At 51.0% G+C, this 16,090-nt stretch overlaps 1 protein-coding gene across 1 annotated transcript in view; it reads left to right on the top strand.

Moving 5' to 3' along the window:
• Positions 1 to 16,090, top strand: part of adam11 (ADAM metallopeptidase domain 11) — a gene marked incomplete at both ends in the record, with an annotated part of 68,469 nt that overhangs the window by 34,079 nt on the left and 18,300 nt on the right. Inside the window, 3 exons of the mRNA XM_083635058.1 lie at positions 5,477 to 5,534; positions 7,367 to 7,512; positions 15,953 to 16,027. Of these exons, the coding sequence (XP_083491184.1) occupies positions 5,477 to 5,534; positions 7,367 to 7,512; positions 15,953 to 16,027 (279 nt within the window). The remainder of the gene's footprint in view (positions 1 to 5,476; positions 5,535 to 7,366; positions 7,513 to 15,952; positions 16,028 to 16,090) is intronic.

Here is a 16,090-nt window from a genome sequence, read left to right as displayed (position 1 = left end):
CGGATCGGCTGCTTGTTTCAGAGTTCGCATGATTTGCCTAGTTTTTCCTCTTGTTCCTCTCTGGTTTCTCTTGTTGTTGCCTAGTTTTCCACGTGTTCAAGGGGATGAGAGCAATCCCCTTACATGTTGAAGCACTGATGTCCCCGTCAGTGTTGATCGCTCTTACATGTTGAAGCACTGATGTCCCCGTCAGTGTTGATCGCTCTTACATGTTGAAGCACTGATGTCCCCGTCAGTGTTGATCGCTCTTACATGTTGAAGCACTGATGTCCCCGTCAGTGTTGATCGCTCTTACATGTTGAAGCACTGATGTCTCCGTCAGTGTTGATCGCTCTTACATGTTGAAGCACTGATGTCCCCGTCAGTGTTGATCGCTCTTACATGTTGAAGCACTGATGTCCCCGTCAGTGTTGATCGCTCTTACATGTTGAAGCACTGATGTCCCCGTCAGTGTTGATCGCTCTTACATGTTGAAGCACTGATGTCCCCGTCAGTGTTGATCGCTCTTACATGTTGAAGCACTGATGTCTCCGTCAGTGTTGATCGCTCTTACATGTTGAAGCACTGATGTCCCCGTCAGTATTGATCGCTCTTACATGTTGAAGCACTGATGTCTCCGTCAGTGTTGATCGCTCTTACATGTTGAAGCACTGATGTCCCCGTCAGTGTTGATCGCTCTTACATGTTGAAGCACTGATGTCCCCGTCAGTGTTGATCGCTCTTACATGTTGAAGCACTGATGTCTCCGTCAGTGTTGATCGCTCTTACATGTTGAAGCACTGATGTCCCCGTCAGTGTTGATCGCTCTTACATGTTGAAGCACTGATGTCTCCGTCAGTGTTGATCGCTCTTACATGTTGAAGCACTGATGTCCCCGTCAGTGTTGATCGCTCTTACATGTTGAAGCACTGATGTCCCCGTCAGTGTTGATCGCTCTTACATGTTGAAGCACTGATGTCCCCGTCAGTATTGATCGCTCTTACATGTTGAAGCACTGATGTCTCCGTCAGTGTTGATCGCTCTTACATGTTGAAGCACTGATGTCCCCGTCAGTATTGATCGCTCTTACATGTTGAAGCACTGATGTCTCCGTCAGTGTTGATCGCTCTTACATGTTGAAGCACTGATGTCCCCGTCAGTGTTGATCGCTCTTACATGTTGAAGCACTGATGTCCCCGTCAGTGTTGATCGCTCTTACATGTTGAAGCACTGATGTCCCCGTCAGTGTTGATCGCTCTTACATGTTGAAGCACTGATGTCCCCGTCAGTGTTGATCGCTCTTACATGTTGAAGCACTGATGTCTCCGTCAGTGTTGATCGCTCTTACATGTTGAAGCACTGATGTCCCCGTCAGTGTTGATCGCTCTTACATGTTGAAGCACTGATGTCTCCGTCAGTGTTGATCGCTCTTACATGTTGAAGCACTGATGTCCCCGTCAGTATTGATCGCTCTTACATGTTGAAGCACTGATGTCTCCGTCAGTGTTGATCGCTCTTACATGTTGAAGCACTGATGTCCCCGTCAGTGTTGATCGCTCTTACATGTTGAAGCACTGATGTCCCCGTCAGTGTTGATCGCTCTTACATGTTGAAGCACTGATGTCCCCGTCAGTGTTGATCGCTCTTACATGTTGAAGCACTGATGTCTCCGTCAGTGTTGATCGCTCTTACATGTTGAAGCACTGATGTCCCCGTCAGTGTTGATCGCTCTTACATGTTGAAGCACTGATGTCTCCGTCAGTGTTGATCGCTCTTACATGTTGAAGCACTGATGTCCCCGTCAGTGTTGATCGCTCTTACATGTTGAAGCACTGATGTCCCCGTCAGTGTTGATCGCTCTTACATGTTGAAGCACTGATGTCTCCGTCAGTGTTGATCGCTCTTACATGTTGAAGCACTGATGTCCCCGTCAGTGTTGATCGCTCTTACATGTTGAAGCACTGATGTCCCCGTCAGTGTTGATCGGGGTCAAAATTCACGATTCGTTCGGATCGACTTCAACCCCAAAAAGCACAGTCATGCTTTTATCCCGTGGTGGGTTTTGCTGAGCATGCATATACTCTTTATCTCTCCCAGCACCGCCCTGCTTCACATTCATACATATATTTATTATATAGTATGTAATACTATATATATATATATATATATATATATATATATATATATATATAACGCCAAAGTGGACGTCTCTTCCTGCTTCACCATGCACACCAAGCCCTTAAAGGGATACTCCACTTTTTCGGGAGTTTAGCTCATTTGCCACACACACACACACACCACACACACACACACACACACACACACACACACACACACACACACACACACACACACACGTAACCAATATACACCATGCCTTATCGGCACTGTCCGCGCAGTTTACAGTGCGCTACAGTCGTGAAGTTAGTAATTATCGCCATAGAATGGAGGCTAATGATACAGCTGTTAAAAATCCGCCAAAACACACATCTCACCGCACCAAAATACATGTTGTGCTTCGGGTACTCACCACACGATGAAATATGAATCCAAAATGCACATAATCTGTCTTTGGGAAGGAAAAGAGGTCGGCGGCCATGTTTGGAAAGTAATGCCGGATGCCTCTTTTCCTTGATTTTCTTGACTTGCAAAGTTCTTTTTTAAATGGACAAACATCATGTGTACCCCGTGGTACAATTCAAACGGGATCAAAAAAAGTATTGTCTATCGCCGTTCACCACACATAGCGCCCGACCGGAAGGGGAGATACTTTGGCTCTCTATATATTAATATCGGGAGTGGATCTGTGTCTTAGCCTGAAGTGGACCAAAAAAGATGCCTTGACCCTAAGTCAGCAGTTGCATGACATGAGCATCGCATGTGTCATTGTGTCCTGGACATATTTATATTTATACACATACCTTGGTCATTTTTATTTATTTATTTATTTAACCTTTATTTATACAGAGGGAGTCTCGCTGAGAGCAATGCTCTCTTTTTCAGGAGTGCCCTGTTCACATTCACACACACATTCATACCTGGAAGCTGACCAGTACAACCACAGTCTGATCTGCTGGCCACTGAGCAGCTCCACTGGAGCAGTTGGGGTTAAGGGCCTTGCTCAAGGGCACCTCAGTGGTGGTAATGAGGGAGAGAGGGAAGCGCTGCCTTTTCACTTTCCCCAGCCAGATTTATCCTACCGGTCCCGGGGGATTGAACCGACGACCTTACGGTCACAAGCTCGCTTCTCATATATATACATATATGAGATATACTGTACATACTTACAAGCAAACATTTACATAACTGACGGATAGTGGCAGTGGCAACAAAGCAATATTGACCATTTGCTGTTGACAGTCATATCTAAAAAATTAGCATTATGTAAACGTTTACATACATACATTTATTCCTCCAATGCGCAATAACATACCTTTCATTAGTGCTTGCACATCCTCTATTTTCTTTGCTCTCTCTATTGGCACCTGGCCAGTGGTGTCGATTGGACATATTGGTGTTGGATTACCATAAATGTCTTGATGATTGACACCTCTAACGGTCCTGTGCTCCACTGACTGTTCTGCTCCCTCAGATCGAGTACAAAGGCATCTCTCAGCCCACAATATAAAAGTAATTACATGCGGCTATTCAATTTAGGGCCAGAGTGACACCTCTTCACTTGATCTATGCAGCTTTGTTTTGGGCTGCAGTTTGACTCAGCGTGTGTGAGTGAGTGGAGGAGAGACTAGCTGCCTTATGTTCAGTACTGCGGTTTCACTCTCAAACCATCGTATCAGCCAGTGGGATGGTGACATCATATTTGCCGCACACCCCTCACGCCTGGCTGGGCACCTGGAGCATGTCCTGGCCTTTAACTGGATGTTGTCTGTTTAAATGAAGCCCTATCAAGTCTATTGTGCACTTTGATCATACAGAGAGGTGTCAGCACACAATAAGAAGTAGCCTAAAGGGTACTCAAGTGCCGGTACTCGAAACCAGCGGTGAGTACCGGCGCATTTGAGACACTGGTCCTAGATAATACTTGAAATTTTTTTTTTTTACCTTTTTGGTGTAGGTGCTGAAAAGGATGTTGTTGCATCACAATAGAGACACTGCATGAAATAGGCCACGCCCATCACGGGGGAAAAGCTCCGTTCATTTCCACACACCAGCGTCATTTTCCTTGAATTAAACATAGCTAAAAGCTGTTGTGTGGTGGGGCTGCGCAGACAACAAATGTAAAAAATCGCCAGTTAAAGTTTTTTTGTACTCCCGAGGAAAACAAGGAAGCCATTGAGAATTGGCAAGAAGAAAAATGTGGATGTTGCTGTCAATGAAGTAAGTTGGAGTGTTCATCTTCTGTATATACAATCTTTTTGTGCAAGACCCGACACGCGACACAGGAGAACGCCAGGATTGGACAGGAGTTTGTGTTTTCCCCCGTCTTGGGCGTGGTTTCTGAATGAGGACGCGCTCCGCAGTGTCTCTATAGTGAACTATTTCTTTCAGTGCTGTCTGTGACTTTGGCTTTTTGAGAGACTAGTTCTTATACCCGTTGCAGCACATAACCCCCAATTGGCCATTTACTCAGGCCTCGCTCACAGAGTTGGCATGCAGCCTCTGCTCTCTCTCCCCAGAGGGCTTTCATAGTCCACTTCCCTGGCTGATTCCAACTCCGCTCCGGTGAGGGCCATCAGTAGCTAACGAATGGAGCTCTCCATGATGCTCAACCTGCGTTCACTCATTTTGGCCACTAATTAGTCATTTTTGGCCATTTAGTCTGCACTAATTGAATGCCAACAGTGTCCAAGATATAGAGACACTGCGTAACACGTCATCATTCAGAAGCCACGCCCAAGACGGGGGAAAACAGAAACCCCCCCTCCAATCCTGGCGTTCTCCTATGTCGCGTGGTGCATGGTTGCATGTTGCACAAAAACATCGTATATACGGAAGATGAACACTCCAACTTACTTCCTTGACAGCTAGATCCACATTTTTCTTCTCGCCAATTCTCAATGGCTTCCTTGTTTTGCTCAGGAGTACGAAAAAACGTTAACTAGCGATTTTTTACATTTGTTGTCTGCGCAGCCCCACCACACAACAGCTTTTAGCTATGTTTAATTCAAGGAAAATGACGCTGGTGTGTGGAAATGAACGGAGCTTTTCCCCCGTGATGGGCGTGGCCTATTTCATGCAGTGTCTCTATGGAAACAGAGATACATACAGAGCTATGTAGGTTTGCTCATTTATTTGTCAGATTAAAGCCGCCACTGTGTTGAATAATCTTCACTTTTGAACTAGCAGCTCAGAAATGAGGGTGGAGTGGGCCATGAAGGACTTTCTTCTCGTCTCGTCTTCTCTTTGTTTACTTGGACATATAATGCACCAATCACAGTCGGAAAGAAATGCAGAAATGTACTAATTGTACTGTGTGTGTGTGTGTGTGTGTGTGTGTGTGTGTGGCTCTCGTGTGTTTCTCATGCACCTGGACCAGAATGACCATGTGGTTTATCGTATGCCTGACGTCGCCCTCTTCCCGCCTGCCTGTCCAGGTACGACCTCCACCTGCCTCGCAGAGCATCTAGAGACACCAGACAGCTGGCCTCCTGTCACTTCCTCTTATAACCGTCTGTCTGCACACTTTACAAGCCATTTTTGGCCCTCACATAATGAAATTGATTTCTGTCTGTTTAATGCGAAGACTGACCGCTAGACTGATTTTCACAAAACTTGGACAGGTGACACATTTTTTTAACACTGTTGCAGCGTTTTGAAAATATACAAGGACGGCTTAATTGAGTCGCTATATTGAAAGGTCCGAATTTTAACTTTTACACCAAAAGACAAGATTCACATGAAGCTACACAGACATCCATCTCCCCCTCCACTCCTTTACACTTTGCTTTACAACTTTGGAAGGCCATACCTGCCACATCATAGAGACAGTCCGCATGTCTGGGAACGCCCATACAGGCTCTAGGAACGCCCACAATAGCTGGCTGAGCCTTGCTGGGGGCGTGGTCAGGGTGGGGTAAATCCCCCGTTCGATCCATTCAGCAAAGTTAGAATTTAGCTGATAGCCCAGCCCAGGCAGACACGATCGGGGATTTAACCACCGCAGTAAACGCACATCTTAGCAGACGTCTTGTGTTCTGCTCTAGAACCCCCAAACATGTAGTTTAGAAACGCAGCACCGTCTTTTGGTGAGTCAGCCCATGAGATATATGGGCGGTTTTACCCCACTCGCACGCCAGCCGTTTAACATTTTGTGGGCGTTCCCAGACATGGAGTTCTTCTTAAAATCCAGTTATTCTTACAAAAAACCCAAATATCAGAGACACCACTCGTCTCATTTTGAATGGGGATTTTTTTTTGGAATGCTGTAACTGTAACTGCTACACCTTGAAATGCTGTAACTGTAACTGTAACTGCTACACCTTGAAATGCTGTAACTGCTATACCGGGATGAAACTTATGATGGATCTTGTTACCGGTTGGCCCCAAGGGGGGCCTGCATCACTACTGTCGCCTTGTTTCTCTTTGACATTGCATGGTACAAAGCAAATGTTCTCTGATGGAAGATATACACACACACACACACACACACACACACACACACACACACACACTGCCCTTCCTCAAGTTGTCCAGCTGCCCTCCTCGCCCTTGCTAAGTGTCTCATTTAGCGTTCGTCTCCTCTCCTCTGCCCTCACTCCATCTGTCTCTCCCTGCTTCCTGTTACCCAACTCCTGCCCTCCTCCCCCTGCCCTCCTCCCCCTGCCCTCCTCCCCCCTGCCTCCTCCCCCCTGCCCTCCTCCCCCTGTCCTCCTCCCCCCTGCCTCCTCCCCCCTGCCCTCCTCCCCCCTGTCCTCCTCCCCCCTGCCCTCCTCCCCCCTGTCCTCCTCCCCCTGTCCTCCTCCCCCCGCCCTCCTCCCCCTGCCCTCCTCCCCCCTGCCCTCCTCCCCCCTGTCCTCCTCCCCCTGTCCTCCTCCCCCCTGTCCTCCTCCCCCTGTCCTCCTCCCCCCTGCCTCCTCCCCCCTGCCCTCCTCCCCCCTGTCCTCCTCCCCCCTGCCCTCCTCCCCCCTGTCCTCCTCCCCCCTGCCCTCCTCCCCCCTGCCCTCCTCCCCCCTGTCCTCCTCCCCCCTGCCCTCCTCCCCCCTTTCTCTCCCCAGCTGGCTCCTCTCATCTCCTCTCCCCTCTTTCTCCTCTCCGCTGGTTGTGTCATATTGATTTCTCCTGCAGATCAGCGGACTAAAATACATGGCTACATCCATCCCAGTCACTGATGACGAGACATTTTTTCTCTCTTTCTCTCTTTCTCTCGCTCTCTCTCTCTCTCTCTCTCTCTCTCTCTCTCTCTCTCACATGCCCTCTTGTGTGTCAGGTTGCTCTGTGAACAGCACGCAGCCTGCGGGGCAGACAGAGCACCACAGCGATGCGGACAGTGAGGCGGAGGAAGAGACTGAAGACGACTGGTCTGAGCAGGAGGAGCCCGTCTCTCCAGAAGGCCTGAGACGCTCCAAAAGACAAGTCCGCTCACTCACTCACTCGCTCACTCGCTCACTCACTCACTCACTCACTCACTCACTCACTCACTCACTCACTCACTCACTCGCTCCCGAAGTGTACCCGACATTTTCTCCCATCGCATTGAGGTAGTGTCTGAAACTGGTTTGATCGTTCCCCATATAGTTCACTATATGATAAACACCACATGGGGAATAGTGAGTGAGTGAGTGAGTGAGTGAGTGAATGAGTGAACCATTCCGAACACGGTCACTCACTCACTCACTCACGTGGCTGCATTCCGATTTGCTAGTAGTTTCCCTTTGAAGTAGACTGCACAGGGTATTCAGCCATGTTAAGTAATATGGCTGAATACCCTGTGCAGTCCACTTCGAAGGGAAACTACTAGCTGATCGATCGGAACGCAGCCAGCCACTGTCTCCAGCTTAGATAAGCATAGTCTCACACGCTCCTTTCAGCACCAGCAGGCTTGCCAGGAGCACATTTAGCACGCGCACGCTGCAGCGGGTTTATGACTAACACAACGACAGAGCCGTTAGACGCAGCACGCTGCAGCGGGGTTACCACTAACATAACGACAGAGCTGTTAGACGCAGCACGCTGCAGTGGGGTTACCACTAACATAACGACAGAGCTGTTAGACGCAGCACGCTGCAGCGGGGTTACCACTAACACAACGACAGAGCTGTTAGACGCAGCACGCTGCAGCGGGGTTACCACTAACACAACGACAGAGCTGTTAGACGCACGCTGCAGCGGGGTTACCACTAACACAACGACAGAGCCGTTAGACGCAGCACGCTGCAGCGGGGTTACCACTAACATAACGACAGAGCTGTTAGACGCAGCACGCTGCAGCGGGGTTACCACTAACACAACGACAGAGCTGTTAGACGCAGCACGCTGCAGTGGGGTTACCACTAACACAACGACAGAGCTGTTAGACGCAGCACGCTGCAGTGGGGTTACCACTAACACAGCGACAGAGCTGTTAGACGCAGCACGCTGCAGTGGGGTTACCACTAACACAACGACAGAGCTGTTAGACGCAGCACGCTGCAGCGGGGTTACCACTAACACAACGACAGAGCCGTTAGACGCAGCACGCTGCAGCGGGGTTACCACTAACATAACGACAGAGCTGTTAGACGCAGCACGCTGCAGCGGGGTTACCACTAACACAACGACAGAGCTGTTAGACGCAGCACGCTGCAGCGGGTTTATGACTAACACAACGACAGAGCTGTTAGACGCAGCACGCTGCAGTGGGGTTACCACTAACATAACGACAGAGCTGTTAGACGCAGCACGCTGCAGCGGGGTTACCACTAACACAACGACAGAGCTGTTAGACGCAGCACGCTGCAGTGGGGTTACCACTAACACAGCGACAGAGCCGTTAGACGCAGCACGCTGCAGTGGGGTTACCCCTAACACAACGACAGAGCTGTTAGACGCAGCACGCTGCAGCGGGGTTACCACTAACATAACGACAGAGCTGTTAGACGCAGCACGCTGCAGTGGGGTTACCCCTAACACAACGACAGAGCTGTTAGACGCAGCACGCTGCAGCGGGGTTACCACTAACACAACGACAGAGCTGTTAGACGCAGCACGCTGCAGCGGGGTTACCACTAACACAACGACAGAGCTGTTAGACGCAGCACGCTGCAGTGGGGTTACCACTAACATAACGACAGAGCCGTTAGACGCAGCACGCTGCAGTGGGGTTACCACTAACACAGCGACAGAGCCGTTAGACGCAGCACGCTGCAGCGGGGTTACCACTAACACAACGACAGAGCTGTTAGACGCAGCACGCTGCAGTGGGGTTACCACTAACACAGCGACAGAGCCGTTAGACGCAGCACGCTGCAGCGGGGTTACCACTAACACAACGACAGAGCTGTTAGACGCAGCACGCTGCAGTGGGGTTACCACTAACACAACGACAGAGCTGTTAGACGCAGCACGCTGCAGTGGGGTTACCACTAACACAACGACAGAGCTGTTAGACGCAGCACGCTGCAGCGGGGTTACCACTAACACAACGACAGAGCCGTTAGACGCAGCACGCTGCAGCGGGGTTACCACTAACATAACGACAGAGCTGTTAGACGCAGCACGCTGCAGCGGGTTTATGACTAACACAACGACAGAGCTGTTAGACGCAGCACGCTGCAGTGGGGTTACCACTAACATAACGACAGAGCTGTTAGACACAGCACGCTGCAGCGGGGTTACCACTAACACAACGACAGAGCTGTTAGACGCAGCACGCTGCAGTGGGGTTACCACTAACACAGCGACAGAGCCGTTAGACGCAGCACGCTGCAGTGGGGTTACCCCTAACACAACGACAGAGCTGTTAGACGCAGCACGCTGCAGCGGGGTTACCACTAACATAACGACAGAGCTGTTAGACGCAGCACGCTGCAGTGGGGTTACCCCTAACACAACGACAGAGCTGTTAGACGCAGCACGCTGCAGCGGGGTTACCACTAACACAACGACAGAGCTGTTAGACGCAGCACGCTGCAGCGGGGTTACCACTAACACAACGACAGAGCTGTTAGACGCAGCACGCTGCAGTGGGGTTACCACTAACATAACGACAGAGCCGTTAGACGCAGCACGCTGCAGTGGGGTTACCACTAACACAGCGACAGAGCCGTTAGACGCAGCACGCTGCAGCGGGGTTACCACTAACACAACGACAGAGCTGTTAGACGCAGCACGCTGCAGTGGGGTTACCACTAACACAACGACAGAGCTGTTAGACGCAGCACGCTGCAGTGGGGTTACCACTAACACAACGACAGAGCTGTTAGACGCAGCACGCTGCAGTGGGGTTACCACTAACATAACGACAGAGCTGTTAGACGCAGCACGCTGCAGTGGGGTTACCACTAACACAGCGACAGAGCCGTTAGACGCAGCACGCTGCAGCGGGGTTACCACTAACACAACGACAGAGCTGTTAGACGCAGCACGCTGCAGTGGGGTTACCACTAACACAACGACAGAGCTGTTAGACGCAGCACGCTGCAGTGGGGTTACCACTAACACAACGACAGAGCTGTTAGACGCAGCACGCTGCAGTGGGGTTACCACTAACATAACGACAGAGCTGTTAGACGCAGCACGCTGCAGTGGGGTTACCACTAACATAACGACAGAGCTGTTAGACGCAGCACGCTGCAGTGGGGTTACCACTAACATAACGACAGAGCTGTTAGACGCAGCACGCTGCAGTGGGGTTACCACTAACACAACGACAGAGCTGTTAGACGCAGCACGCTGCAGCAGGGTTACCACTAACACAACGACAGAGCTGTTAGACGCAGCACGCTGCAGTGGGGTTACCACTAACACAACGACAGAGCCGTTAGACGCAGCACGCTGCAGCGGGGTTACCACTAACATAACGACAGAGCTGTTAGACGCAGCACGCTGCAGTGGGGTTACCACTAACACAACGACAGAGCTGTTAGACGCAGCACGCTGCAGCGGGGTTACCACTAACATAACGACAGAGCTGTTAGACGCAGCACGCTGCAGCGGGGTTACCACTAACATAACGACAGAGCTGTTAGACGCAGCACGCTGCAGCGGGGTTACCACTAACATAACGACAGAGCTGTTAGACGCAGCACGCTGCAGCGGGGTTACCACTAACACAACGACAGAGCTGTTAGACGCAGCACGCTGCAGCGGGGTTACCACTAACACAACGACAGAGCTGTTAGACGCAGCACGCTGCAGCGGGGTTACCACTAACACAACGACAGAGCTGTTAGACGCAGCACGCTGCAGTGGGGTTACCACTAACACAACGACAGAGCTGTTAGATGCAGCACGCTGCAGCGGGGTTACCACTAACACAACGACAGAGCTGTTAGACGCAGCACGCTGCAGCGGGGTTACCACTAACACAACGACAGAGCTGTTAGACGCAGCACGCTGCAGTGGGGTTACCACTAACACAACGACAGAGCTGTTAGATGCAGCACGCTGCAGCGGGGTTACCACTAACACAACGACAGAGCTGTTAGACGCACGCTGCAGCGGGGTTACCACTAACACAACGACAGAGCTGTTAGACGCAGCACGCTGCAGTGGGGTTACCACTAACACAGCGACAGAGCCGTTAGACGCAGCACGCTGCAGTGGGGTTACCACTAACATAACGACAGAGCTGTTAGACGCAGCACGCTGCAGTGGGGTTACCCCTAACACAACGACAGAGCTGTTAGACGCAGCACGCTGCAGCGGGGTTACCACTAACATAACGACAGAGCTGTTAGACGCAGCACGCTGCAGCGGGGTTACCACTAACACAACGACAGAGCTGTTAGACGCAGCACGCTGCAGCGGGGTTACCACTAACATAACGACAGAGCCGTTAGACGCAGCACGCTGCAGCGGGGTTACCACTAACACAACGACAGAGCTGTTAGACGCAGCACGCTGCAGCGGGGTTACCACTAACACAACGACAGAGCTGTTAGACGCAGCACGCTGCAGCGGGGTTACCACTAACACAACGACAGAGCTGTTAGACGCAGCACGCTGCAGCGGGGTTACCACTAACACAACGACAGAGCTGTTAGACGCAGCACGCTGCAGTGGGGTTACCACTAACACAACGACAGAGCCGTTAGACGCAGCACGCTGCAGCGGGGTTACCACTAACATAACGACAGAGCTGTTAGACGCACGCTGCAGCGGGGTTACCACTAACACAACGACAGAGCCGTTAGACGCACGCTGCAGTGGGGTTACCACTAACACAGCGACAGAGCTGTTAGACGCACGCTGCAGTGGGGTTACCACTAACACAGCGACAGAGCTGTTAGACGCACGCTGCAGCGGGGTTACCACTAACACAACGACAGAGCCGTTAGACGCACGCTGCAGTGGGGTTACCACTAACACAACGACAGAGCTGTTAGACGCACGCTGCAGTGGGGTTACCACTAACACAACGACAGAGCTGTTAGACGCACGCTGCAGTGGGGTTACCACTAACACAACGACAGAGCCGTTAGACGCACGCTGCAGTGGGGTTACCACTAACACAACGACAGAGCTGTTAGACGCACGCTGCAGTGGGGTTACCACTAACACAGCGACAGAGCCGTTAGACGCACGCTGCAGTGGGGTTACCACTAACACAACGACAGAGCTGTTAGACGCACGCTGCAGCGGGGTTACCACTAACATAACGACAGAGCTGTTAGACGCAGCACGCTGCAGTGGGGTTACCACTAACACAACGACAGAGCCGTTAGACGCAGCACGCTGCAGCGGGGTTACCACTAACACAACGACAGAGCCGTTAGACGCAGCACGCTGCAGCGGGGTTACCACTAACATAACGACAGAGCCGTTAGACGCAGCACGCTGCAGCGGGGTTACCACTAACACAACGACAGAGCTGTTAGACGCAGCACGCTGCAGCGGGGTTACCACTAACATAACGACAGAGCTGTTAGACGCAGCACGCTGCAGCGGGGTTACCACTAACACAACGACAGAGCCGTTAGACGCAGCACGCTGCAGCGGGGTTACCACTAACACAACGACAGAGCCGTTAGACGCAGCACGCTGCAGCGGGGTTACCACTAACATAACGACAGAGCTGTTAGACGCAGCACGCTGCAGCGGGGTTACCACTAACACAACGACAGAGCTGTTAGACGCAGCACGCTGCAGCGGGGTTACCACTAACACAACGACAGAGCCGTTAGACGCAGCACGCTGCAGCGGGGTTACCACTAACACAACGACAGAGCTGTTAGACGCAGCACGCTGCAGTGGGGTTACCACTAACATAACGACAGAGCCGTTAGACGCAGCACACTGCAGCGGGGTTACCACTAACACAACGACAGAGCTGTTAGATGCAGCACGCTGCAGTGGGGTTACCACTAACATAACGACAGAGCTGTTAGACGCAGCACGCTGCAGCGGGTTTATGACTAACACAACGACAGAGCTGTTAGACGCAGCACGCTGCAGTGGGGTTACCACTAACACAACGACAGAGCTGTTAGACGCAGCACGCTGCAGCGGGGTTACCACTAACATAACGACAGAGCCGTTAGACGCAGCACGCTGCAGCGGGGTTACCACTAACACAACAACAGAGCTGTTAGACGCAGCACGCTGCAGCAGGGTTACCACTAACATAACGACAGAGCTGTTAGACGCAGCACGCTGCAGTGGGGTTACCACTAACATAACGACAGAGCTGTTAGACGCAGCACGCTGCAGTGGGGTTACCACTAACATAACGACAGAGCTGTTAGACGCAGCACGCTGCAGCGGGGTTACCACTAACATAACGACAGAGCTGTTAGACGCAGCACGCTGCAGCGGGGTTACCACTAATACAACGACAGAGCTGTTAGACGCAGCACGCTGCAGCGGGGTTACCACTAACACAACGACAGAGCTGTTAGACGCAGCACGCTGCAGTGGGGTTACCACTAACACAACGACAGAGCTGTTAGACGCAGCACGCTGCAGCGGGGTTACCACTAACATAACGACAGAGCTGTTAGACGCAGCACGCTGCAGCGGGGTTACCACTAACATAACGACAGAGCTGTTAGACGCAGCACGCTGCAGCGGGGTTACCACTAACACAACGACAGAGCTGTTAGACGCAGCACGCTGCAGCGGGGTTACCACTAACACAACGACAGAGCCGTTAGACGCAGCACGCTGCAGTGGGGTTACCACTAACATAACGACAGAGCCGTTAGACGCAGCACGCTGCAGCGGGGTTACCACTAACACAACAACAGAGCTGTTAGACGCAGCACGCTGCAGCAGGGTTACCACTAACATAACGACAGAGCTGTTAGACGCAGCACGCTGCAGTGGGGTTACCACTAACATAACGACAGAGCTGTTAGACGCAGCACGCTGCAGTGGGGTTACCACTAACATAACGACAGAGCTGTTAGACGCAGCACGCTGCAGCGGGGTTACCACTAACATAACGACAGAGCTGTTAGACGCAGCACGCTGCAGCGGGGTTACCACTAATACAACGACAGAGCTGTTAGACGCAGCACGCTGCAGCGGGGTTACCACTAACACAACGACAGAGCTGTTAGACGCAGCACGCTGCAGTGGGGTTACCACTAACACAACGACAGAGCTGTTAGACGCAGCACGCTGCAGCGGGGTTACCACTAACATAACGACAGAGCTGTTAGACGCAGCACGCTGCAGCGGGGTTACCACTAACATAACGACAGAGCTGTTAGACGCAGCACGCTGCAGCGGGGTTACCACTAACACAACGACAGAGCTGTTAGACGCAGCACGCTGCAGCGGGGTTACCACTAACACAACGACAGAGCCGTTAGACGCAGCACGCTGCAGTGGGGTTACCACTAACACAACGACAGAGCTGTTAGACGCAGCACGCTGCAGCGGGGTTACCACTAACATAACGACAGAGCCGTTAGACGCAGCACGCTGCAGCGGGGTTACCACTAACATAACGACAGAGCCGTTAGACGCAGCACGCTGCAGCGGGTTTATGACTAACACAACGACAGAGCCGTTAGACGCAGCCATATGCGAACACTATGAATGTTTTACAAAGTAGCTCATCTGATATGCAACAGTGAAACTCAATCAATGCCATATTTCTATTAGGGCTGTGAATCTTCACTGGCCTCACGATTCGATTCGATTACAATTCAGAGGGCTACAATTCGATTTGGTTGCGATTATCGATGCATCTCGATGCATCTTCAATCGATGCATCACTTTTTTCCCCAATACATGATTTATTTTTTCTCACTTTCTTTTTTCTCACTGTGTGGCTACTTTTAAAATAAAAGTGCATTTGGAATTGCATTGTATTATGATCCATAATTAAAATAAACAACTGCATGTAATTCCATTATATTTTATTCGATTATTTATTTATTTATTTATTTATTTTAAATAATCGATTTTTTGACATTTGTGAATCGATGCAGAATCGTGCACGTCCGCATCGCAATGCATCTTATAATCGATTATTTTTGACACCCCTAATTTCTATAGAGAAGGCGGTAGCCCATCTCAGCTCCTCGGTCTCCCCTCCATGCTAGTAAAAGTGTGCTACTGTAATACCTGTAACATTCTGTTGAAGGAAGGAATAATCGCTGTCTGCTACCCTCTCAAGGACACAGACTCTCTAGAGTTTCACCTGTGTGTGTGTGTGTGTGTGTGTGTGTGTGTGTGTGTGAGAGAGAGAGATAAACAGTCTCCCCTGCTGTGTTTGTGTGTGTGTGTGTGACAGTCTCACCTGCTGTGTGTGTGTGTGTGTGTGACAGTCTCACCTGCTGTGTGTGTGTGTGTGTGTGTGTGTGTGTGTTTGTCCTGTGTGAAGGTGATTATGACAGCAGACTCATTCTCTTGCCCCCTGCAGGTGCGACGAGGTCAGCGCACCGTTCAGACCGAGACCAAGTACATCGAGCTGATGGTCGTCAACGACCATGATCTGGTAGCTGTTTTTGTCTGTTTCTTTGTAACTGCAATATAAAAGTAACAATATACATACATATAC

The sequence above is a fragment of the Poromitra crassiceps genome (assembly GCF_964638095.1).
Source record: "Poromitra crassiceps genome assembly, chromosome: 4".
Lineage (NCBI taxonomy): Eukaryota > Metazoa > Chordata > Actinopteri > Beryciformes > Melamphaidae > Poromitra > Poromitra crassiceps.
This window is presented reverse-complemented; position numbering and strand designations above follow the sequence as displayed.